This window comes from Astyanax mexicanus, chromosome 1 (assembly GCF_023375975.1).
Source record: "Astyanax mexicanus isolate ESR-SI-001 chromosome 1, AstMex3_surface, whole genome shotgun sequence".
NCBI lineage: Eukaryota > Metazoa > Chordata > Actinopteri > Characiformes > Acestrorhamphidae > Astyanax > Astyanax mexicanus.
Window position 1 is genome coordinate 29,628,037 of NC_064408.1, and position 25,044 is coordinate 29,653,080.

General features: G+C 37.9%; 1 protein-coding gene across 2 annotated transcripts in view; it reads left to right on the forward strand.

The window, feature by feature from the left end:
- The window catches only part of ap2b1 (adaptor related protein complex 2 subunit beta 1), a 49,049-nt gene that overhangs the window by 3,441 nt on the left and 20,564 nt on the right, over nt 1-25,044 (forward strand). The window contains exons 6-18 of one of the 2 annotated variants that reach the window (XM_022680456.2): nt 685-875; nt 1,236-1,457; nt 5,105-5,225; nt 7,151-7,246; nt 7,472-7,587; nt 8,230-8,395; nt 8,767-8,865; nt 9,869-10,128; nt 10,658-10,850; nt 19,356-19,397; nt 20,572-20,718; nt 23,301-23,446; nt 23,909-24,038. In XM_022680456.2, the coding sequence (XP_022536177.1) occupies nt 685-875; nt 1,236-1,457; nt 5,105-5,225; nt 7,151-7,246; nt 7,472-7,587; nt 8,230-8,395; nt 8,767-8,865; nt 9,869-10,128; nt 10,658-10,850; nt 19,356-19,397; nt 20,572-20,718; nt 23,301-23,446; nt 23,909-24,038 (1,929 nt within the window). The remainder of the gene's footprint in view (nt 1-684; nt 876-1,235; nt 1,458-5,104; nt 5,226-7,150; nt 7,247-7,471; nt 7,588-8,229; nt 8,396-8,766; nt 8,866-9,868; nt 10,129-10,657; nt 10,851-19,355; nt 19,398-20,571; nt 20,719-23,300; nt 23,447-23,908; nt 24,039-25,044) is intronic. The other variant, XM_022680462.2, reaches the window with a different exon arrangement.

Genomic DNA, 25,044 nt, shown 5'->3' on the forward strand with positions numbered 1-25,044 from the left:
GGCACATTTGCCAGATCTCTCATTTTCATGGCTGCAGCATGCTGTTTGCATGTTGTTGTGTTCTATACCTGGCAACCCAGAGTGTGGAAATGGGACTGGGGAAATTGCGGTAGGCAGACTTCTTTGTGCACAGTTCCAATAAGAAAATACTGACTGAAGCTCTGCTGACAAGAGCTGCCAGTGATTAAAGCCAGCATGTTTCCTTAATAACTGATGATACATCCTTACCATTATATCACTACAGAAAATATCATCCTTAATAGTTCCAAAGGTACCGTTTAGAAAAGTGCATTGTTTCACATTAAGCATAGCCTTAAATGGCCTGAGGTAGAGTGCAGGAATTGATCAATGACATTAGGTAAGGAAGGGCTGGTCAGTCCAACGTTAAATGTGCCCTGCAACTGAGTATTCACATTGTATATATTTTGTTCCCTTACTTCATAGTCCTGAGACTACAATCATATTGTAAGTGCGTATGTATAATTCTGCTGGTATGCATTTATACTAGTTTGTTTCCCTTTAGTGAAGCATACAGAATCGAGTTGAGCATTAATGACTCCCTCTTGTGGGGAAAAAAAAATTCTCAACATTAAGGAGTGTGAGATTTCAGCCAGAATTGTGAGATGCTTTGCCTTTAATAGGAAACTATATTCTCTATTATTTTTTTCTTTTTGTTCTCTTTAGGTTGTGGCTAATGCAGTGGCAGCACTGTCTGAGATCAGCGAGTCTCACCCCAATAGTAATCTCCTGGACCTGAACCCCCAGAACATCAACAAGCTGTTGACAGCCCTGAATGAGTGCACTGAATGGGGCCAGATCTTCATCCTGGATTGCTTGTCTAACTACAATCCTAAAGATGAACGTGAAGCTCAGAGGTAAGAAAACAAACAAAAGTTTATTGGGAGAATACAACAAAGTTAGAGCTTTTTTTATTGTTTATGTAGACTTAGTAGGAGACATAACTGGTTATTAGAATATAGGTGTATTTGCTTCACATTATTATTCACTTGCTTAATCAAATGTAATAGACAGGGCCAAATGTAAGGATTCATTGTATGCCATCTGGTATTGTTTTATAAATTTTACATAACCAAAAAAATATATTAAATCAAACAGTTGATCAAGCTTCTGTTAAAACACATATCAGGTTACTTGCATGCAAAATAAGAGTTCTTAAATGCTTTCCGGTTAAGAACTAAACAGAAAGTAATAACCTTGTTGGACATGTTTTCTAGCATCTGCGAGCGTGTGACCCCACGTCTCTCACATGCCAACTCAGCTGTGGTGTTGTCAGCAGTGAAGGTCCTAATGAAGTTCCTAGAGCTGCTGCCAAAAGATTCTGATTATTACAACACCCTGCTGAAGAAGCTTTCTCCTCCTCTGGTCACACTGCTGTCTGGAGAGCCTGAGGTCCAGTATGTGGCTCTAAGGAACATCAACCTCATTGTGCAGAAGAGGTAAGAAACAGAACTTGGATTTTTTACATTGAACACACACAAATACACACATTAGTAAGAAAGTACATCTGTTAAAATTTCAACATATAATGTATCAAAAAATATATATTTGTGTAATTAGACTATGCCATCACTAGATGGCACTATTCCTCTTCAGCTCACATTTTTTCTGCCTAAAATCACTGCAGCCCAAACCTTTATAAAGCTGCAGTATCTGAACAGCCATATTTAGGGCCCGAGCACCGAAAAGCCCTATTGTTTTTGGTCAGTATTATTATTATTATTATTATTATTATTATTATTATTATTATAGTCAGGTTCGCCCATTTTTGAGGCCTTTCCGATACTCGAAAACTCATACAAATTGTCATAGGCCTAAAACTCAGCGAAAATGAAAAAGTTACATAAGGCATGGGCGTGGTCGTCGTTCAGGAGCTCTATAGCGCCCCCAAACGTCGGCAGTGGCCGGGATGAAGTTTGTCCAATGTGCACCAATTTTGGTACGCTCATTAACCACTTCATAAAGAACAAGGATCACTTGGTTTTATTTGACTCTGCCCAACAGGAAGTCGGCCATTTTGACAGGAAGTCGCAAAAAAAAAAGTTTCCCGCTGGGTTTCGGAGGGGTTAAGATGTTTAAAAACTCCTAAAATTTTACAGACCTATTTGGCTTAGGCCATACTTTGACCTTAAATTAAAATGTTGTATTTTCGTGTTTCATCAGCTCTCTAGCGCCACCTATTTCATATGACATTTTTGGAAAGCACTCAGCCTCTTGATAATTGGTAGATTCAATAAGGCCTCGAATTGATTTAGATCATAGACTGTGTATAGCTGGACAGAGCATCGTCTCTTAATAGTGAAGCCACCACAGATCGGGCGCCCCCTGCTGTTCGGCTGCAGAAAGCTGTGTAACTCCACCCATCCCCATAGGTTTCAATGGCAAAACAGAACAACTTTCAATCACGTTTTTTTCTAATAAACTGTAATTCTACCTCCATTATTTAAATGCAACAGCTAGTGTAACCTCTGCTTATATTGTCAAATTTTTATATCCCCACAGAATTCGGTTTTTAAAACTTTATTCAGCTCTATTCAAAAAAGGTGTGGTTATGGTAAAAGGGCTGCTTATGGGCGGGACCAATAACAGACCGTCAGCTCCGCTCCGCCCCGCTCTGCAGTCTGTGACCGCGAGGCAGCCCTCAGGGGCGGGGTTATTTAAATGAGTAGGAGGTCTCTCCACAGCCTTTCTCCCTCCTCTGGTCTCTACTGCGCAGGCTCTGGTCTCTGAATCGCCAAAATGGCGGAAGATTTTGGCTTCATTTCCATTGAATGAATGGGAACAGTGACACGGCGTCCATCTTTATATACAGTCTATGATTTAGATATATATTGCCATTTTTGTTGTGTGTAGCTAGATGACTCTACAGCGCCCCCTATTTGGTTCGGCTAATAAATTAGCCGTGGCCTTCTCAAAGATTCTCCGATATTCTCGATTTTTGACAGAAACATAGACAATATGATTCCGCACGTATTAGCTATCGGCATGCATTAGCTCCGCCCAACAGGAAGTCGGCCATTTTGGAATTTGGGGAATTTTTACACATTTTTCACGAACTCATTCGAACTCCTCCTAGAGTCTTTGTCAGATTACCTCTAAATTGTCAGTGGATAGTCTCCAGACATACATGGTGATAAATTGCGAAGGAATAGTCGATAGCTGACAGGCAATTAATTTAATGGAGACGCAACACAAGACCAAAGTGAAACCATGACACGGTCATAACACAGATGATTGAAAATTAATGAAACTTGGCAAAAACACGAGACATCATAAGACACGATTTTAGTATTGGTAAGACTGACTCCGCCCAACAGGAAGTCGGCCATTTTGAAATAAGTGCATTTTAGACACATTTTTTGCATACTTTGTCGAACTCCTCCTAGGGAATTTGTTGAATACTCTTGATATTTGTCAGCAATAAACTACTAACATACCTGATGATAAATTGTGAAGGAATAGTCGATATCTTAAATGAGGACGAAATGGCGGACAGTTGAATTGCTTGAGATGCCCCATTAATACAGGAAGTGAATACATTCTGGTGTTGATAGGTGTTTGAGGAGGTTAAAATTGATGAAAACTTCATAAATATGCATTTCATTGGCTCTCTAGCGCCACCAAGGTTTTTAATGCATATTTGACATTACGGGAATGCTCAAAAACTCTTGAAAATTGTCAGATTCCATAACAGCAAAAAACACTACAAATATTGTGCTAATTTTTTCATGTGAGGCTAGCGGACTCTACAGCGCCCCCTAATTCGTTCGTTTAATAAATTAGCTATGGATGTGTCAAAATTTGTCTAATCTTCTCAAATTTTGGTAGGAGCGTAGATACTGTGACTCTGCACATATTTGCAATTGGCTTGTATTAGCTCCGCCCAACAGGAAGTCGGCCATATTGGAATTTGTAATATTTTTACACTTTTTTCACAAACTCATTTAAACTGCTCTTAAAGTCTTTGTCAGATTACCTCTAAATTAGCTGTGAATGAACATCAGAAACAGTTGATGAAAATTGCCAAAGGAATAGTTGATCACTAAAACGGTGATGTAATGGCGGGCAATTGATTGACAAGAGACGCAACACTAAACCAAAGTGAAACCATGACACGGTCAGATCACAGATGATTGAAAATTCCTGAAACTTGGCAAAAACACAAGAGACATCATTAGACACGTTTCCAGTATTGGTAGGACTGACTCCGCCCAACAGGAAGTCGGCCATTTTGAAATATCTGCATTTTACATACATTTTTTGCGTATGTTGTCAAACTACTCCTAGAAATTTTGTTGAATTCTTTTGGTATTTGGTGAAAATAAACATTGAACATATCTGATGATAACTTGTGAAGAAATAGTCGATATCTTAAACGAGGAGGGAATGGCGGACGGTTGAATGTTTGAGATGCCACATCAAAACTAGAGGTTGACACCTAGGTAATGCTAGGAGTTTTGAGGACGTTATAACAGAGAAAAGCTCACAAAATTTGACTGGCCTGCTTATCTGAGGCTGTTGTTTGATCTAGAATTAGAATTTCAAATACATAGGTTTTAACAGCGCTATAGCACCACCTGTACTTTAAATGGGTATTTTACATGTTAAACAGGATAAAAAACTCTAGAAAAGTGGCACACTCAATAAGACCTCAAAATTACTCTCACCAGTTTCTCGGTTTGGCCCGGTACGATTTGCGCTGTTATGCGAGGGCCCTACGTCCCCCTGTGACAGGGGGCAACTCGTTGCAGTTGTTCTTAGAATGCATAGAGGTAAAAAATAAAATACTTGCGAATTTTGGAATGATAAAGAATGAGAAGAGAATACTTTTCCAGTTTTATTTATTCAGTCTGTGTTTGTCCAGCTGATTTACTATGGCCCAGACATGGTCATATATATGGCTGCACATATATTCCTAAAACTTGCTGAAATTAGTGCTGCTGGAAAGACCCTAATCTTTGCAGCCGGTTCCTGTTAGTAGTGGAATTAGCACCTTTAGTTGAACAAAAACAGTTCTGAAATTTTTACAGGCTACTGACCTTTAAAACCATGTAAATGTGTGTCTGTGTCTTCTTTCTGCTGCCAGGCCTGAAATCCTGAAGCAAGAGATCAAAGTATTTTTTGTCAAATACAACGATCCCATCTATGTCAAACTGGAGAAATTGGACATCATGATTCGACTGGCCTCTCAGGCCAACATTGCCCAGGTACAGCCAACGTTCCACATTCTTTCATATAATCTGCTCATAAGTGAAATGATATCGGGCATTGGAAGGTTTAGTGTGTGTAGATCTATTTTTGTCAGTAATAAATCAATAATTTTGAGATTTTTGTTGTTTGATTTATTGAAGTATTAAACCCACACTGTTTTTAAGACTTTTTTTTTAATCTACTAGCTTCTAATGTAAATAATTAACCACTGTGCAACTCAAAATACAATAGCCAATTATTGGTCACATTAGCAAGTATAGTCCAGCAAATGTTTCTCTTTTTATACAAATGTCTGAGCTGACTACCGCTTTGCTAAGAAGATAAACGAGTTTCATAAGATATCATCAGTAATTAAAGGGGTTATTGTATTAAATTGGTATGAACATATTTGCAACACTGTGTCTAAGATTGTTTTAACTACAAGTGACCTACAAAATAGAATTATACTAGGAACAGAGAGTTTTCATTGAGATGAGCTGGCAAATGTAGCTGTCAAATGCATATTAACCTTAAATGTTTTTCAGATCCAAATCAAATTCCATTCATTTTGAGTATCTTCTGTTACTAAGTCACATAATACAGTTTTTTATATTTTAGAAACCCAGTAAACAGTATTACAATAAAGTTAGTAAAATCAACTCAGCTTAGATAAAATATGCTATGTGTGCAGTGACCATATTTACATAACATCTCTGGTCTGGTTGTTAATGAATGAAATACTCCAATGCAATTACTAATATTTAATATGCGTGTATAGGTGATTAAGCCCTTCCTATGTATTCCTCCTTTTTTCAGCATGGTTGTGTCTTCTATGTGAGGCATTCTAACACTTACTGTCCATTACAACATTTGGAACAGTGCCCAAAGTGTGCCTGTGTTACAGAATTGTGTAAACTACAGTCTGTTCATTGCATGCCAGGGAGTCGTTGTGTTAGACAGCACAAGCATGCTCAGACTAGCCAAGGGTCCTTAGAATAAAACAAAAAATTCCCTGCTGGCCCTGCCAAGAAAAACTGTAAATATTTTTTCATAGTCCTGTCTCTCACCTTGTGGTGTCTGTCTGCTGAGAAGAGAGCTTAGGTTTCACAGCTTTGTTCTTGTCTTCGGGCTCCATGAAAAACATAACCCCTTCAAAATAAAGGTGCTACAGAAGATTCTTGGAAAGATGCCAAAGATTTTTTGATTGCATAAAGAACCATCTACTTGTAAACATTTATACTTTCTTTACACCTACTAATCTGTTCTTTACTTTTTACATACATGGCTCTTTATTGACCCAAAGGTTGTTCTTCGGTTGCGTTTCTCCAACTACCGTTGGTAGCACCTTTTATTTTTTAAGAATATACGTATCGCTGCTTTCCAGCGAAAAACTTTTCTCTCCATTTTTGTCAATTTTTAGTCCACTGTTTAAACCCTTGGGATTCTCTGTATATTGTGTAAATTCATTGTTATGAAGATACATGTTGTTCATTAAACAGTGACAATATGAAGACACGCATAAAGGGAAGCGTCTGTTTAAATATTTGCTGTCCCTTATGCCATAACACACAGAGTGGTGCTCTGATCAGATTCATAAGTATTCAATTGGAAAATATGAATTGAATGAATAAATGTCCCATTTAATAATGTATTAGTTAAATTGCATTATTTTCTGATAGTTTATACTTATTTTTATGAAAAAATACACTAAATAAAGGCCAGTGATTGTTGGATTTCACAATGGCGGAATACTAATAGAAATGCAACACATTTTTAGTGTTGTTTATTATATGTCTGAAAGTAAACAAATAGATATTATTTTTCTTGATAAAAAAGGGCCAATTGCATGCAGTAGAATCATCCGTTTTTACAGCTTTTACGGTATTATATTTCAAAACCCTCTCTCTGCAGCTGCACTGAAAAGGCTGTGCTTTATTTCCAGGTTCTGGCTGAGCTGAAAGAATATGCCACCGAGGTGGATGTGGATTTTGTCCGCAAGGCTGTGCGAGCCATTGGACGCTGTGCCATTAAAGTGGAGGTATGACACAGCAGTGCCATAAAGCAGTCTTTGATTCCCAGAGGGTCTTCTTTTCTATTATCAGTGGCCTACTTATAAAGTCCAGATTAACACCTGTAATTTTCAGCTGCAGGGAAGCTGTTAGTCATCACTAATTACAGCAATTTTGTTTATAAAATGTTGAATTGTGTGTAGTTGTTTACTTCTCTCTCGCTCTCTCTCCCCCTCTCTTCTCTCACTCAATAGCAATCCGCTGAGCGCTGCGTAAGCACTCTGCTGGACCTCATCCAGACAAAGGTGAACTATGTGGTACAGGAAGCCATCGTGGTGATTAGGGACATTTTCCGCAAGTACCCTAACAAGTCAGTCTTTCTTCTTATAGTCTCCAAGTGTTTGTGTGTTTGGTGTTCAACAGCCACCCTAAAACAGTTTATTTACAATATATATTTTTTGTGAAAAATGTGCTTCTAATATAAGATGAGTATAAGATAACTGACTATTTCATAAAGTAAGATTCCTCAGTCAGTGAAATAAGTCAGTGCTGTCTACTAAAAGAAGATTGCCTGTAAATAATGTAAGCTACACACTTAACTCTCAGAATGATGCTGCCAGCATTATTGTGCAGGAATACTGTATAAGCACTGCTGCTCTAAATGGAGAAGTGCTTTGTGCTATTTTAGATAACATGTTTTTGCTCTCCTGTCAAATTCAAGGGCCATTTTTACAGCGCGTAAGCTTCCACCTATTTACCAGTTAGCAGTTATACTCTGGTTTCTAAAATGCAGTTTCCCTTAAGATCAGAAGTTCTGTCTGTTTGTAATTCTCACCTCCCTTTTGTGGTTGCTCATCATTGACATACTCTTCTAAGATGATGTCATTAAACCATGTTTTTTGAGCATTTCCATTTTAATGTGAGTGTTTTAAGACTTCCTGTATTGCTCTGCTTGATTATTTCCAAAACACTGATTTGATCTACTCAGAACACTTTCCTCCTAATTATGTAGGTATGAGAGTATCATTGCCACTCTGTGTGAGAACCTGGACTCTCTGGATGAACCGGATGCTCGTGCTGCCATGATCTGGATTGTGGGTGAATATGCAGAGAGAATTGACAATGCTGATGAGCTTCTGGAGAGTTTCCTGGAGGGCTTCCATGATGAGAGCACTCAGGTGTGTTGTTCTGCTCTGAGCGAGAATTTCAAATGCAGAATTTAAATTGGGCTAAACAAGATGGCTAAAGATTAATTTCTTGTATATTGAAACTAATTTTTTTTTTAAGCAAAATGACTACTGTTGTGTACTATGAAAAAAGTATATATCTTAATTAGGACTGCAGGGATTAGTCTTAAATTGTTTATTAGTTGACTAATCAACTAAAGTCAAACTTTTTGTGCATATTTTGCTTAGAAGAACATTGTGGGCAATATTTGTGTAATAAACAAATGTTAGTCTCGTCGATGTATGGCCTAGCAGTAAACATCGGATGCAGCTCTACTCCTTTGCAATCACATATTTATACATCCAGAGCCTGTTGTTTGTAGGTTCAACTGACCCTGCTGACTGCTATAGTGAAGCTATTCCTGAAAAAGCCTTCGGAGACACAGGAGCTGGTACAGCAAGTGCTCAGTCTGGCAACACAGGTGAGACCTTCCTTGACATTCATTTTTGTCCTCCCAAAAAAGCTCCAGCACAGACTTGTATTATTCGCTCATTATTTCTGTATAATAGATATTTAATCAGACAGTCTGTTCTCACCTCCTCTGAAATGAAATTGTTTTGTTACAGGCAGGCCTCTAATCGTCATGATCATCCAACACCAGTTTAATTCTCATGCGGTGTTTCATTTCTGCTTCAGCCGCATTAAAATGAAGAAATAAAGATATCTTAGTCTCTTATTAGCAGATATAGGGTGCTTTCACACTTGCCTTGTTTGGTCCAGACTTTTGGAAATTTTTGTTTGGTTTGAACCAAAATAGTAACTGTGAAATGTCCCAGACCCTTAAAAAAGGACAATTATTTGGCCTGACCAAAAGAGAAGGTCTTGGCTTGGTGAATCAAGTGAAAAGTATCAATATGCACCTCGTGTAGATAATGTCAATAAGACATGGTCCTTTAAGACAACACTAACTGGACTAATTGTATACAATGTAACAAACACATGAACATTAGTTCTGACTCTCTTCTGAAAATAGCAAATTCTAGGCCTGGATAAGTTTTGGAAAAATACAAATACCCAGAAGGTTTTGGAAAAGTAATGGAAATTTGGACTACAAATCTTTGTGGTTAAGTTAATTAATGGAGAAAATCTATTTTGAGCCAACAAAATAAATCAGCTTAGAGTTAATTCAGTAATTTAGTCCTACACAGTGGAGCTCTCAGGATCTGACACACATTTTATTATTAAAGATTGTTTTAGCATTTTATCTGATTTTTTTTAGACCTATAATACATTTTTATTGTAGTGGATTTTTGGTTTTATTGCCCATGTCTGCACTGACATTTAAAAAATTGTATGATCATAAACAATGTCATGGAAATGTATTGGTTAAAACGTGTATGTAGCCTTTTCATGTCTGAAGAACATCTTGTTAGTCACTGAACTCTCTGACTTCTTACTTCCTCTATCTTTCTTTCTTTTCACAGGACTCTGATAACCCTGACCTGCGTGATCGTGGCTACATCTACTGGCGTCTGCTCTCCACTGACCCGGTGACAGCCAAAGAGGTGGTGCTGTCTGAGAAGCCCCTGATCTCTGAGGAGACAGACCTGATCGAGCCCACTCTACTGGACGAGCTTATCTGCCACATTGGCTCACTGGCCTCCGTCTACCACAAACCCCCTAATGCCTTTGTGGAGGGCAGTCACGGCATCCACCGCAAGCACCTGCCCATCCAGCATGGCAGGTAGATACTGAGAGGGAGAGTTCTTTGTAAGACATGAAAAAAAAATCCAGGTGATTTAGAGAAATATAATATGAAGCAGGTGATTTATTGTTTAACTGCACAATGAAAGAAAAATGATGCTTGAATTTGAATGAACTTTGATTGATGAAAGTGAAGAGAAGCACTCCAAACAAAACATAATCTAGATTTATAGTTAGTATGTGATAAAAGGTTAATTGACTAGTTTAATTGAATGTGTAAGTATGAATTAGTTTCAGTCTTAATTTACTTAACTTTTTCATTCTTTATGACAGTCGGAATCAAAAAGCATGCAGTGTTTACCCTTACGATTTTGTTGTCAAAATGATAAATGGAGGTAAACAAGTCTCTTGAATCTGTTGTCAGCTGACAGGAACAAAGAAAACCCTGACACACAACAGCTTCATTGTTAGGCTCGGATTGAAAACAATGCCTGATTGATTTGTCTGTTATTTTGTTTTGCACCATGTTCAGTCATTTGCCCTGCACTTTGTGCCCATCTCCTCTGTAGCATTGACACTGGAGAGAGCCCGATCAGCTCCGGCCCAGCCGCCCCCATCGACCAGCCCCAGGTTATCCCATCTCAGGGTGACCTTCTGGGTGACCTGCTCAACCTCGACTTGGGCCCTCCAGTCAATGTGCCCCAGGTGTCCTCCATGCAGATGGGTGCTGTGGACCTTCTAGGAGGAGGTCTAGACAGTCTGGTGAGTGCCACATTATACATTTATAAGGGGTCATTTTTAATGGTTTTGTTCACAGATGTCTGGAAGGGAAAAGCTGAGATTTTTTTCTCTATCCTCTAATTTAGTCAGTGAGTGAAGATATGCTTCTTTAGATTTGTATTGAAGCTTCGATTGTAGTTCCAAATATTTAAAAACAAGTAATAGAAGATTAGGTTGATTTTGGACACCTGAAAGTTCAGACTAATAGTTTCATGCTGCAGTTTAGTCAGCACACTAAAGAGTGCACTTTGCTATGTCCCGTTATCTCCTACACAAGATGCATCTATGCTTGACGTGAATCTGTTTGCAGAAAAATGTGCAAGCTGCCTTTCTGGGTGTTGTATTAAATCAGGTCTCCCTACCAGAATCAGACTCCATCCTAGTGTCTCCATGTCACACTGCAGTGTAACATATTTCCCTCACATTCCTTTACTTCTGTTTATAAATAAGGGTTAATCTACAGTTACAGTAGATACAGGTGTGAATTCATTTTACTGCATGATGTGCATCCACATAAAAGGAAGTCAGGTTTTGACACAGCACTGGTTCTTTTTTTTTTCTTCTATTGTGTAATAGGATAACAATAGCCTACTACATTTTCTTGTAATTGGTCCAAAAGTACAAACATTTCAAAATGTCTTTTTACATTGCAAATAAACTAGACTATGATTCAGTGTATTACACCATCTTTCATGTCTTCTATATTGGTTCAGACCAAAATGAAAAGTCCCAATGTCCGGACTAAACAAGGTAGATAGGTATGCACTCTTATAATCTTAATACAGACATTTAGTTTTAAAGGATTGTTTATGTAGTTTCTCACACAAATTAGGACTTTCTGCTGTCAGTCAGTTTGGCTTCACGGTGGCTGCCGTGAGAATCCGTAAGAAGCCAGCTAAGGATACCAGTCAACTGTTAGGTTTCAAATAAAGGCTACTTGTGGCTGTGCATCATACTTTAAGCATTTTTATTAATACAGACAATTATTTTTATGGTCACACAGACTTTTATTAATTTTTAGTAAGACTTTTTATTTCATGTGGAATTTCACTGTGTGAAGCTAACCATTGTTGTTTGAACTTTTCCATTTAATGCTCTCTGCAAGCTCATCTTTTTCACTGTTAATTTTTATTAGTTTAAGAGGGCAATGTGTTGACCTGACTGCACCTGCATTTTAGTATTCCTGAAATTACTGCTCTTTACTGTTTGTTACCATGGTCACCTACCTCCCAGAGGCATTGGCTTAATAAATGTGGTGCAAAACATTGCCAAAGGCAATGAGAACAGTGCTTCAGATGACACTTTTTAACAGGCTTGCTGCATGATAAATATAAAAAATGATTAGGGGTTTAAGGTATTTAAGAGAACCACATTACAGTTAAACCCCGACATTGTATTTTAGTTCTCATAGCTGCTCTAAAATTTGCCTTGGTTTGAGAAAAAATTGTTTTTGTTTAAAGCTTGAGAGCCTTTAACTAACAAGCCTTATACACATAGTGAAAACAATAATTATGCATATATTAAACATGGATTACGTGGAACTTGCACAACTTTCACAATGAATACCTTTATTTTTATTTGTATTTTATTTAAGTTTTAGATATAGCACTGCATAACCTGCTCGTATCAGTGATCTCTGTGGTTCTGTTCTGATGTCAGTAAAATTTAGAAGACATTACACAATTATAAACTTAACATGATTTTACAGTGAGGGCAGACTAAACATGTGGTGATAGTCAGTAATGAGGTACAATACAACTTTATCACATACACTTTTGTAATCGTAGACACTGAAAAACCATCACTGCATTTCATTCAAACTAATAGCAGTCTCACTTGATATTTTTCGACATTTGGTATAATATGAGCTTGTCCAAATGCTGACTTGTCACTGTGTGAATCAATGACTAATTTGGCAGTTTTTTTTTTAAGGTTTTAACACATTTACAGCTCACAGTAAATGTTCTAATGAGGTCCGCTTTTACAGAATAGGATGTCTAAAAAAAAAAAAAACAGTGGTTCTAAATAAATCTTGAGGAACCCAAGGACATGAAGTACAGATAAGCAGGGTTCTAGCTCTATCAATTTATTATTGTTTTTAAAAACTAAAATTCCAAAAGTCAGTATTCAATTGTAAGTAGACATTTAGTGTACGTACACCTGTCCTACATTTATGGATATGTTTTGTCTCATGCATGTATTGTTTTTAACACAATATTGTGACATAAGTGGAAATTATTGTGATAAATTGTATTACTTGTCCATACTTCCTTTCATGTACTTGTTACACAGTTGTTGTTAATTGCATTATATGGCTAATAAGATTAGTAACTGACTTTTTTAAGTTTGGCTCTACACTCTTAGTTCGTGACGGCTTTGCATAGGTGCTGGAGCAAAGCAGTGTTGACTAAATGCTGTTGGCGGCTAAAGGCCCGCTGGACTCATCAGTCTGCTCTGAAAAGCTTAACAAGCCCTGACTTTGGCTGTCGGACCTGCTATTAAAGGATCCTGATATAAACACACATACGATCCAGAGGTGCTGAAGTATTAGTCTTGTGCCAGAACATAGCCTTGGCGCAACACTGTAATAATGGACTTCCAATATATCCTCACACTATGAGGCTCGCATACGAGTGCTCGCTTCAACAAAGTTAGAATGACTTTCTCCTGATCAATATGAGGACGGGAGTGTGCAGACAGAATGAAATGAAATGAGAAAGTACTTCTCTGAAATTGAAACTTTGAACGCCACAGCATGAGAATTATGGGTAGCAAGTCATCGCTCTTTCACACATGGATATTACAATATGCCCTAAGCCGGGAATTGCGTCTGATAAGAGCTAATTCATTCACCTTGTATGGCGTTTGATATCCGGCCTGAAAGAATGGTGGCTGCGGCCTGATTAACGTCAATTCTGAGATTCATTAAAAGGCTTAGATGTCAAATCCTTTGCTCAGACTGTCTTCCTCCAAGCCTAGATATTGGCCTAAAAATGCCCTCCTCTCATTTAGAGTTCATTAGAACAGAATAAAAGCTGCTCATTATCAGCAGCTTGCACTAAACCATTAGAGCATTTGATGGAATCAAGTCAAATATTAATGAAAGCCACAATCTGAAAGGCAATTTAAAATGTCAGCGCTGCAGCTTAGAGGTTCAAATCTGTCATTCTTATGAAGTCTACATATGAATGTAAAGAAAAAAATCTATATATATGTATGTATTTATGTATGTATGTATGTATGTAAAAGAATATGTTTCAGTTCACTTAGTCCTGTCCACTTTTAATTTGTGGATGGACATAACTTATCCAAACCCGGTTATTTGCTCTGAAACTTTTACCAGTGTGGTGTACTTGCTGTTTAGTCAAATTTGGCAGAAAATCCCTAACTATTGTATTTTATTTTTGGACAGCTTAAAAAAGGACCACATTTGCACTTGATACTCAAGATGCTTGAACAATCAGGATTTTTCTGGATAAGCTCAGGTCAAATAGATATGCACCAATCCAAATCTAATCAATCAGACCACTTCAGTAGGTGATCTGAGACACATTTGAGTTATAATTAGCAGTGTAAACGCAACTGTTTTTCTAAGATACGTTCTACAACCAAAACTCCTCCCAGTACAGATGAAACACCAGTAAAAAGGCTGTGCAGTGAATAATGTTGCATGTTCCGACCCATACAGAAATCAGATCTCAGTCTGGCGAATGGGAGACACGTTGAAGTACCAAGTGTAAACGCATGTGGTTAAAATCTTATCTGGATACAGTCCAGATACTAGTCACCTGAAGTGAACAGGTTTACGCATGTCATTCCTGCCCAAGAAAATACAAAATAAAATCAGCTTGTTGTTATAACTGTAAACCTACAAAGTGCACTTATAGTAGTGCTGGGCGATGTGGCTTCGATTCAGTCTTATGATTAATGTCATTGCTAGCAAAACAGTGCTAATACATTTTGTTCTTGTTTGTGATGTGTCTAAATTGAGCTGCAGTAAATGATGGTTTTCTTTTACCACAATAAGATAAAACAAAGTAACTGACATGGACAAAATTCAACTGATAAGTCGCTCTGAAGGTCGCTCTCGGTTAATTGTTTAGTCCTATTAGGCAGCAGCTGTATCTGATAAATTTGCGACAACAGTATGAAAGTTATGCTGTTTCTTAATTTTTTTATTTATTATTTATTTTGTTCGTCCCTGTACTTTTTACACAACGAGGTGTTAAATCTGTGTATGACTCCCCTTATATCGCATATAACATCGTATGTTATGTTTACGAAGAATAGCAGTTTAGTAGTATATGAACAGTCCACAGTGTCGCACAGCCCCATTCATGTCACACACCTCCAAATCTGAGTTAATTGTGTTCATGAAGGCAGCACCTGCCTGCTGCCGGGTCTTCTCCCGTGTTGTCCGTGCCGAGCGTCAGGTGCCCAGACAAGCGCAGGTGTTCTCCTATGCTTTAATATCCTCTGTAAAATTGAACAAGATTGAACAAAATTGTCAGAAGGCCTCCCGCTGGCTTTCTAATTCCATACTCGAACAGCTACATTCAGGACAACTTGTGTAGAGCTGTGTAGAGAACCTGTTGTATGCTTTGAACTCTGATTATGAAGAAGGCAGGAGTGTTAAACTGACATGGATACCAACCCATGAGAAAATTCTCACTAATATCTGTTTTAGTTGACTACAAATTCAGATCAAATCAGATAGTAGAATTTTATTATGATCAAAAATGTGATTAGTTGTATCTTATGTTCAGACTATCATTCTTAGCTGTTGACTGTTTGATTTAAAATGTAAGTTCTATTCTCAACACAAGATTTGTAAGGGTAGTTTAATAGTTTTTTTCAGTCATATTAAGGGCTGGTGCTTTCATTTTATAAGTTGTGGTTTGTTTGGGTAGACACAAGCCCCTTTCACACTTGCATGGTAATCCAGATTTTTTTTTAATATTACCCGAAGGAGCAGTATGTGTGAATGCAAATGTTCAAATCCGGTGTACTGGACTCTACCTGGGTTTTACACTGCTCACCCCCTAGTATGAAGTCCAGGTAGAGCTCAAGTGAGCCAATAAGTGAATAATAAGGTTATTTCCTGGAGAATTCAGCATGTGCTATGTGCCCCTGGCCTGAACTACGCTGAATATTGTCTGTAGAACTCATCTGACACTAAAAATCTCCAGCTGTAAGCTACATATGTGAAAGGGCAGCAGCAGACATTTTAGTTAAATTTTTGTGTCTGCGGATTCATGCTTTGTGAAACGTCCCCCAGGCTGTCTGGCCACTTTTTTCTTGAATTGAACTAAGCTAACAGACAGCACCCTTAAAACTTATTCATACAGTCTTACAAAATGTTAATGTTACACTGCGGGATCTTTCCAGCGTTCTTCAGGTCTCTTTTTTATTACAACAGTATAAATTTGTATCTGTGGCTTTTCACTGATAGCAATAATTCCATGTAACCATAATTTGGCTGCTTTCATTAGGCCCTGGCCAGAGTCCTGGATCATAGACCCTATGTGTCATGTCTCAAACTGTAGAAACTGTTGAACCCGGATGATTGATTCTAGATTGTAGAAGCAGCTGTGAAAACAGGCTTTGGTTGTAGGAGTCAGAATACAAGAGGAAGACTTTTCTGTGATGTTTATGTAAAACCATTAGCAGTAATATTTACTATCAGGTTCCCACAGTGCATTGTCTGTCTTAATAGCAGTGCAAATGGATTGTAGTATGTAGTGCTTTCTTTCCAGACAGCACACTTGCGCCAAGCTTTTATGATTTGACATAATGTGCGGACAATGAACTAGCTGCCAGACTGGTCTTTAAAGTGTACCAATGTGTTCTATTTGAGAATAAAGCTGTTAGAGATTCTGTTTTATTTATTTTTGCATGTTTGCTAACGGATCTTTGATAAATCAACATGTAAGAAAGCTTATACAGCATGTTTTTTTGAAGATGCTCAGTAATTCCATATGCAATTTGCTGTAATTGACTTAATTTTACTAAAATAGGAAAATGAGGGCTCTGAGTGGTCCAGCGGGCTAAGCTCTGCCACTGTGATCAGGAGATATTGCTGGTTGGAATCCTGTTCATGTAGCTTTCCATTAGCTCCTGGAGCCCTGAGAGAGCACAATTGGCCTTGGTCTCTCTGGGTGGGTATATGTCGCTCTCTCCCCACATCACTCCAAAGGGTGATGTCGCTCAGCACAAGGCGTCTGTGAGCTGATGTATCAAAACCGAGTCGGTGCGCTTTCCTCCGAGCACGCTGTGATGTTACTTGGCAATGCTGCATCAGCAGCAGTTTGAAAAGTGACGGTGGCTGACTTCACATGTATCAGAGGAAGCATGTGCTAGTCTTCACCTTCCTGGTGTTCGGGCATTGGTAGTGATAGGGGGATTTAATTAGAAATTAATTTTATAAAATACCAAATTGTGTAAATCTGTATTTTATTTCAAAACTTATCTAGTAAAATTTGATTAAATGGTCATGCTTTATATAGTTCCTGCAAAAGAAGACACCAAAGAAGCCAGGACTCACAGCCAGAGCCAAACTCTGCTGAGATTTACTTTGCAACCCATCAAATTAACGCTTCCTCATAAACGTTTGCCTTGAACTCCGTGTGCCGTGCCTCTTTTACACGGGGAAGGCTGAAGTATGAGCTTGATTCTGCAGTAACCTCACACAGCGTCCCTCAGTATCAACTAACCATTATAGAGGCTGGCAGCTATAACAGGCTGTAATATGGAGTTATGTTGAGTCGCAGTCTCCCTGTCTCGCTGTCCTTCCCTGCTGGGTGACTGTCAGATTCAAAGCTCCCCAGCTCCCCTTCTCATCGCAAAGTTGAGCCAAAAGCTTACTGCCATAGCAGGGGGTAAAAACACTCTGTACAACACCCCTCAGAGGGTGATATTGCTGTGCATAAATCTTATCAGAGTGTACCATATGAGGTCTTGAGAAAATATTTTAGAACTTTTCAGATTCTATTTGATGCCCAATTATCCAAAAATTTCTTCATAATACTAAAAAAGTAATAAACAATATACACAGTAGGCCATCAAAACCATAGAGCAACTTGTTGTTTAAGTCAGTGAAAACATGGAAAAGAGAATATGGGTACGAAAATGGATGCATCTCGATGATGATAATTAATGTTATCTCCACTCTTTGCTTTTTTCTCACCCCGTGTTTTTTTTCTTTCATTGTCTATCACATCTTTTAGCAGGTCATACATAATGAAGGCTCTTTAAAGAGTACCTGAAAAATAATAATGTGGCTGTCAGAGAAAGGAAGCTCTTAGAGAAGCTGCCAGTTATTTTCGACTATGTGATAACTGGCCCTTGATGAATGAGCTATTTATTAAGTGCATTTAAGTTGTGTCGTACAGTACAGTCAAAATCGTTTTTTATTATATAAAAATTATATTATATTATATATTATATAAAAATGTATTAAACAAAACAGAATATGTGTTCTATTTTATATTCTTCAAAGTAGCTTGGCATTTTCTTAGTCAGTTTTATAAGGTAGTCAGAGCGAGTACTGAGTGAAGGCTGGGTTATCTCTGAACTGAGGCTGGCATTCTCTAAAACAGTTGGAAGCAAAAAATGGGCTTTTAATCATGTAGTGTGAACCTTAAAAAAAGATTTTAACCTTGAATGTTTCAGTTGATTGCACAGCTCTTTGTAATGTGTTTTTTTAGCCCAACCAAGGATTGGAGGTTTACAACAAGCAGTGGTCTATTTGTGTAACATTCATACCTGTCAAGTCTCCCGTTTTGGCCGGAAAACTACCGTATTTTACCCCTCGTTCTGGCCATCCTCACGTATTAGTATTTCCTGTGAATTTCTCGTATTATCATAAAAAATCTTAAAAGAGTCTTAAACAATAAAAGGCATGTTATTTAAATAAAACTGTAAAAAGTGCAATAAAGTAAAATACATGTTTCAGACGTTTTTTTTTTTTTTTTAGAGTGATGCAACTGTGAATGGGTTTAACATTTTGAAGAATTATTCTTTTTGACAGTGTTTTTCAAAATAAATGCATTTACTAACCAGATATATAATTTACATATAATTTTCCCATGATGCCTATTGCCTGCACAGTAGTACTGTGTGTGTATGTGTGTGTTTATGAACTGTTTGTTTGTGACTGATAAACAGCTTACTTCAAGTTTAAAATTAGCCTCTGCTGTTACGTGTGTGACCTGCAAGTCTCACAGGGACGGATACAGGTCCTTTTTCATTCATCACGCCCCTGTAGAGAGAGCAGTTTCTCTGCCAGGGAGGAATATAAGGTAATGAATAATTTCAAAGGGAGAAGAAAAATAAAGGGTGAGAATGTGCTTGAATTCTGATTATCTGCTGACTCAGGAGGGAGTGTTTGATCTGCTGTTGACTGGACCGGAATGCTAAGTCTGTTAAAGCCTCTCACTGTGTGTATTTATTATTTACCAGTCTGGGTTTGGGTCTTCTCTGTTTTAGCTCGGGGGAGACCTTGGAGGAGGTGTTGGGGGAAGTCCTGCAGTAAGTGAGCTAATCTGTCCCCTCGTCCGCCTGTCTGTCTGTCTGTAGCTTGCATTGCTGTCCGTTTGTCTGCTCTCTGCATGCTGTTAAATTTACAGATCCTGATACAGGCTGCATAGATTAGCATCTCCTAGATGGATGTTGGTGTACGCTTCTTTTTTTCCCCCATTTTTCTTTCTTTTATTTCTGTTGTGTGCACCTGGGTGCTTGTTTTCTGGGATGCATTAACAAATCTCCTGTGGTGAAATGAGCGTAAATTGTATTATAATTTGTTTTTCTTTATTGTTTTTGATTTCTCATTATACCAAATTAGCTATTGCAAGTGTTGGTCATGCAAAATTTTGCTAAATTGTCTTGCATTTTCTGTATTGCTTTGGTGAATTAGGAGGGGTCATTGGGTATGCTTTATACAGCTGTTTGTTTCTGTGTTTTGTATTTATACTTAATGATCAGTAAGCATGATGATGTATTTTGAAACATATACAGCTCTGGAAAAAAATAAGAGACTACTTCAGTTTCTGAATCAGTTTCTATGATTTTGCTATTTATAGATATTTGTTTAAGTAAAATGAATATTCTCATTTAGAGCATTTGTTTGTAGAAAATGAGACATGACTGAAATAACAAAAAATATATTGTTTCAGACCTCAAATAACAGTTTGTATTCATAAAGGTATAAGGATAACACTGGAATAACACTGTTTTTTAATCACAGTTTTTATGCATCTTGGCATGTTCTCCTCCACCAGTCTTACACACTGCTTTTGGATAACTTTATGCTACTCCTGGTAATAAGAATTGAAGCAGTTCAGCTTGGTTTGATGACTTGTGATCATCCATCTTCCTCTTGATTAAATTCCAGAGGTTTTCAAATTAGTAAAATCAAAGAAACTCATCATTTTTAGGTGGTCTCTTAATTTTTTTCAGAGCTGTATATTTTTAAAAAGAAAACAAAACAGAAGACTATAACAGCCTGCTTCAATGATACCTCTTGATTTATGGTTATGGTTTGTTACAGCAGTTTTGTTTTGTTGATAAGAGTTTTTAACTAATATTAAATACTAATTTTATTTCAGTGGATCCCAATCAAATCACTGTCTATTAAAACATGTTACCATTGTTAGCCAGTTTTGATCTCTTGTATTTTGTGTGTGTACACTTATATGTTTCACAGGTTGGGCAGAATTTCATTCCGTCTTCAGTGCCCAACACATTTGCTCCATCACCAACCCCAGCAACGCTGAGCAGTGGACTTAATGACCTGTTTGAGCTTTCCACAAGCATGGCCATCACTACAGGCGGTTATGTGACACCTAAAGCTGTAAGTACTGATTTTTCATTTTAAATATCACATCCTATGCTTCTCTTATTAAAATGTCATCAGAAATGCAACCTTCAAAATAGAACTAACTTCTTTTCATTAAGTCATGTTAATTGTGAAGTTTTAACACGGTATCATGTTTTTATATTTTAATTGAAACACTTAATTCAATAATTAAAAACAGCTCTGATACTCTTTTAACTACAATGTTCCTTTGACATGTCATCTCTTTGTAAGCCAAACTATTTCCACACTAATGACCATACACATTGTTTTATGGAATTATATCGCTTACAGATTGTGCTGTGTGTAACAGGTGTGATAATACAAAATAGTAATTTTTAAATATATTGGATAGAATAGTTTTAAATATTTCAATATTTATGATGTGTATATATATATAAATTTTATTTATTTATTTATTTATTTTTCCGGGAAAAAAAAGAAAGGTTTCCAATATTATACAGAAACATCAAGGGCAACTAAGCATTCAACTTGTCCTTTCCTTGCAAATCCATATGTAATATATCCATATAATCCATATAATCCAAAATGTATAAGATTTCTTAGACCAGCACTTAATTGAAAATACAACGTGTATGAAGGGGGGAAAAAACACAGGAGGAAAACCCCAAAGTAAAACGCCAGCAATCACACATAAATTATTTAACATTTTTTAAAACAGATTTACTGAGCTCTTTTTAGTATAGGTAATTTAACTGAGATCTTGAAGGATATAAGAAACAGCTTTGTGCAGAGTTAAGCACCTCCACAATGCGACATTTAAAAGTTGGTATAAAACCAGTAATTTTATGTACAGTTTAAAACAAAAACACCTCCAGCATTTACTCGGACAAGTAAAGTATAATGTTGATGTTAAGTGTAATGTTTTTAATTCAGTTTGATGTGTTGACCTGCAATGCTAGTTCAGATTTCATAGGCAGTACCTGTCCAACATGTCTAAAACCTTAAACTAGATTAATTCTAATTCTGCTGCTGTCACACTGCATTCGTCTAGAACATTAATACATCTCGAGAGTGCAGCTCACTGGGGAACGCCAGAGGCAGCTGCATTAATAATAACTCCATCATCCCAACTCGGCTCTGAGGGAAAACTAGGTTAAAGCTCACCTTCCGTCGTTTTTTCTTTCATTTTAAAATGTCTAGTTGTGGTCTCTAGTATGAATGAATGACATGTGAGCCGTTTTTGTAAAAAAAAAAGTGCTCAGGTGTCTCTGTATAGCTCTTTTTTAATGGACTGTTTTAGGGGTGTGTCCAAAATGACCGGATTCCAGCTTTGCTCATGAATATTCATACATGCAAACAGCATGCAAATATCTCTCCTCTGATTGGCTAGGAGCACTGCGACGCCCCTCCACCGCTCTGCCGCTCACTGCCTCCCACCTCCTAACTGATGAGCGGTGATGTTGCGTCGCTTCAGCTCCGCCTCTGGGAGTTTCTCGAGCCAAGGTGGGCTGGTCTGTGAGTTTCTGCCTACGTAGGCAGAAAGATAATTCAAAATTCACCCGTTTTTCGGAGGGGGGGAGGGGGGATTTCTTTGCTTAGCTCCTGCAGACAATGGGGGCTGCAAAACAGTTTAATGTGCAGGTGTACACATTCAACTCGGAGAGACCTACTGTATTCCACAAAAAACAAGAAAAATCGGATTTTCGCGGAAGGTGACCTTTAAGAGAATAAAGAACGTGGAAATGTAATGCCAAGGGCACAGCAATCCAGCATACTCCTCCAAATGCAGATCTTTTAGCCTGGCAGCTTCAGAATATACAGAAGAACTTGCATCTTAAAGGAACCAGTATGAAAGATATATGTCATGAAATTGAATCAGCACTGCCACATTTTTCGTCGCTGTCACACAGAAAAATTGTATTTCCTTCCTTAGCGGAGAAATAAATGTAAAATGTAAAAACGATTTAGTTCCAAGTGATTTTATATCATTTTTGTAATTAATACACAATGTAAAAGACAATTTCCAGAATCAAATGATTTCAAAACACCCAAAAAATGCTGTTTTGACATGTTGGAGGTCTTTACACAGTGTGCTTTAATACAGAACGTTCAGGCTTGATACAGATAAATGGCTTATCTTTTTAAGCCTGTCAAAAAATATGACTGCATATCTGTGCTTTCAATTTTCCATTTTACAAGTGCTGGCTGGTGTGTGCTATCAGGAATATCAGCTCATAGCAGTGGGAACAAATGCACAGAGGGGCAGCTGTGCCACTTAAATACTTCATTGCTCCGCAATCCACTGGATAATGCAGTGCACAGATTATCCAAGAGGCACACTGCAGACTCTTGCTGAAAGATTTACCAAGTCTGAATTCTGGCATTCTGCAGAGATACAAACATAAAGGTGTCAGTTTATTTTGACTTGATACTGAGCTCTCTGTTTTTCTCAGTGGAAATCTCTTGTTTCGTTTGTAGTGGCCACAGCTAACCTGAATCTGAAGCACTGTCAAAGAGAGGTTGATATGTGTCCCTTTAGCAGCAAGTGTGAATAAACAGACACAGGAGGAGGAAAGGGAGGGTAATGGATATTAATGCTGACCTTTTCTTTGCAGGTATGGTTGCCGGCAGTCAAGGCCAAAGGGTTAGAAATTTCTGGAACTTTCTCCCGCCGTCAGGGTCACATGTATATGGACATGACCTTCACCAACAAAGCCCTGCAGCACATGACTGACTTTGCCATTCAGTTCAATAAGAACAGGTATTTGAATGAGCGTTGGTTTTGATGATTATTTTGACACTATTTCCACAATGCAGTTTATGATATGCATCTAATTATAGTTCATGCATAATATTTAAAGAGAGCTGATCTCATCTGCAGCAGGCAGTCAGTTACCATGTACAGTAATTGTTCTGTACTTAAAATTCAGCTTTCAATCAGATTTCTTTATCGGTTTACTAGATCTTGCTCTGATCTAAGAAAATTTGATTATTCTGTTAACATTACTACTTGAATAATCAGATAACTGCACAGATTGGATTATAATGGATTTTGAGTGCATTTAAACACATTCATTGTATTATTATGGGTGTATTTCAAATTTAACAGCCTTTGCATTTTCTTAAGTTTGGTTCTTTTGTTCTTTTACATTTTTTTACAGTTCAAATGTAGATGATGTAAACTGCTGCTTTGTTTCTCTTTTTTCTTGCTTCTTGTTTCTAGTTTCGGTGTGATTCCTACAACACCTCTTCCCATTCACACACCACTAATGCCCAATCAGAGCATCGACATCTCCCTGCCTCTCAACACCATTGGGCCAGTTATGAAGATGGACCCACTTAACAACCTCCAGGTAAATCACCAGTGTCGTCTTCTTCTTCTTCTTCTTCTCTTGTGCTTACTCTTACTATTCTCCTGCACCCACACACTCCTCCACATTCCTAAAGTTATTGGAGCTAACCCAGCGCTTTGCAAGTTGCAGTAGAGCTTTAAAATTCATATTGTTATTCAGTATTAATCCCAACTCTTGGCTCTTGACAATAAATTAGCCAACACATTTTTCAGACGATTACACTGAATTGTGTAATTATCTCACGTGGCTGTCAGAGAGATTCACTGATGTTTTCAAGAGAATGTTGTTTAATAATGGCAGTGGTAATGAGTGCGCGTGCCAGAGGCAACAGCTGTAGGCAGCTAATCAATCAGACAGAAGTGCTCAGTTCACTCTTTATGCACTGCAATCACTTCAGGCGGGCCTGTTCTCACTCTGAGCTGAACTGGAGGATGTGGGATTCACTCAGAAATGGCTGCCTCCCCTCTGCGTTCAGCCAGTCTCTCCTACTTAGCCCCTTGCTGACAGTAGACAGTAAGAGAAAAACGCTAATGTGCCAAAACCCAACCGGGAGGGCCTCCAGCAGGGCCGTCGCACAGTGTGTTCCAGCTCTAGCTTTCACACCTTAATGATCTGGGTTATTCTCTGCACTGCCTCCCCAGCTAGCTTTTGAGAGTGTTGTTTGACATTCTCCACTATGCATTGCAGTCACCCCTTCCTCTGCCCTTCTTGGCTTATGGGGTATGCCTCTCCAAATCTCATTCCTTTTTTTCACTCCTTCCACTCCCTGTTGCTTTTTAGGAGTGTAGTAATGCATCTGAAGGTGGCTGTTCAGCTACTTGCTTTTGCAGTAAACAAAGCCATTTACAATTTTTTTTAGATTGTGTGTATGTATTTTATGTGTTTTAATCACATTTGTGTCTTAAGTGGGTTTTGTTTATTTTAATGATTCAGAATTTCCATGCAGCGCCTTTTTTATACTTAATCAAAGTCATAACTAAAATTTATGTGTTGGTTACACTGTATA